Source organism: Trypanosoma conorhini (genome assembly GCF_003719485.1).
Source record: "Trypanosoma conorhini strain 025E chromosome Unknown Tco_14.4_contig_00695, whole genome shotgun sequence".
NCBI lineage: Eukaryota > Euglenozoa > Kinetoplastea > Trypanosomatida > Trypanosomatidae > Trypanosoma > Trypanosoma conorhini.
Genome location: NW_021704783.1, coordinates 4,028 through 5,231, shown reverse-complemented (window position 1 = coordinate 5,231; position 1,204 = coordinate 4,028). Strand labels below are relative to the sequence as shown.

The following is a 1,204-nucleotide window of genomic DNA, read 5'->3' as shown; positions in this document are numbered from 1 at the left end:
ACAACACCTCGTGCGCACGCCCCCGCCGATTTTCTTACCGCCGTCGCCACCCTTGACCTGCAGCGCTTCCGCATCCAGGCACCACGAGCCAGTGCCAGTCAGCGACCCAGGGAGGGTTTCCGCAGTTGCGCCTGTACACGTGTTGGGCGTTTCCCCAGTCAATATGTCATAAAACGACGTCGAAATAACAGGGCAGACGTCCTTATAGTACAAGCTCCCCTTGGACTCAACGATGTGTCCGGTGCACGTCCCGACGTGACGGCGGTCAGAGGAGCAGCGGAACGTCGCTTTGTCCTCCTTATTGCAGAACATGTGAGGGTACCTGGTGGCGAGGTTCTTGATATCCACGCACTTCTTCTGCAGGAACTCGCAGCCGACGTTCTTGCCCCAGCTCATCAGTTCCGCCATGCTCCAATTTGCGCGGTAGTAGCCGAGGTCCGCAAACACCGCCAGCGTCAGCGCCGTGTAGTAGCCGGCGCCAACCGTGGGAGCCATCAGCTCGTCCCGGGCGTTGCGTCCCTCCCAGTGAGGCACCTTCGCTTCCCCGCCCTCAGTGTCCTTCTCCAGCTCCATGCCCTTGAGCGACTCGCAGTTGAAGTGCGCTACCGCCTTCGCCTTGACCGTGTCCCCCGTCACTATCCTGCGGCTATTTCCACGCACACTGGGCTCTGACCTCACCAGGTTCCTGTGCCTCATTGCTTCGTGGCTGAACCCGAGGGCATGCGCCAGCTCGTGTGCGGCGACGCGGACGCTCCACGCCGAGTCGGTCATGTACGCCGGGTTGAAGTTCATGGCGCCGACGGAAGGGCGGAGGTCACCCAACGTGACGCACGTGGCCGCCCACGCCGGAATGTTATGACCGAGTGGCCCAGCAGCAGCGTAGAGGACCATGTCGGCACCAGCCACACCCCCGCTCTTGTGCTCAATTGGAATTGTAAAGTGCTGGCAGTGCCCTGTCAGCACTCGCGGCACATCAATTTTCTCAGCCACTGGCTGCACAAGAAGTCGCTCCGCGTGCAGCTTGACGGCTCCAGGAATAATCTTCGTCGTATACAACTTCTTCTTTTGCTCCGTCAGTACATGATCGGCTTTGCAAGTTACCTGGTTGCCAAAGTAGTTCACGCACTCATCCCCCGCTTCTTCGCAGTACCTCTTTTCTTCCCAACTTCTGAGTTTTTCTGCTGCAGGTCTCCGTGAACACCTC

General features: G+C 59.5%; 1 protein-coding gene across 1 annotated transcript in view; it reads right to left on the bottom strand.

Moving 5' to 3' along the window:
- The window catches only part of Tco025E_08079 (surface protease GP63), a gene marked incomplete at both ends in the record, with an annotated part of 2,490 nt that overhangs the window by 96 nt on the left and 1,190 nt on the right, over nt 1-1,204 (bottom strand). Inside the window, one exon of the mRNA XM_029374936.1 lies at nt 1-1,204. This exon is cut by the window's left edge and continues 96 nt beyond it; it is cut by the window's right edge and continues 1,190 nt beyond it. Coding sequence (XP_029224954.1) covers nt 1-1,204 — 1,204 coding nt within the window.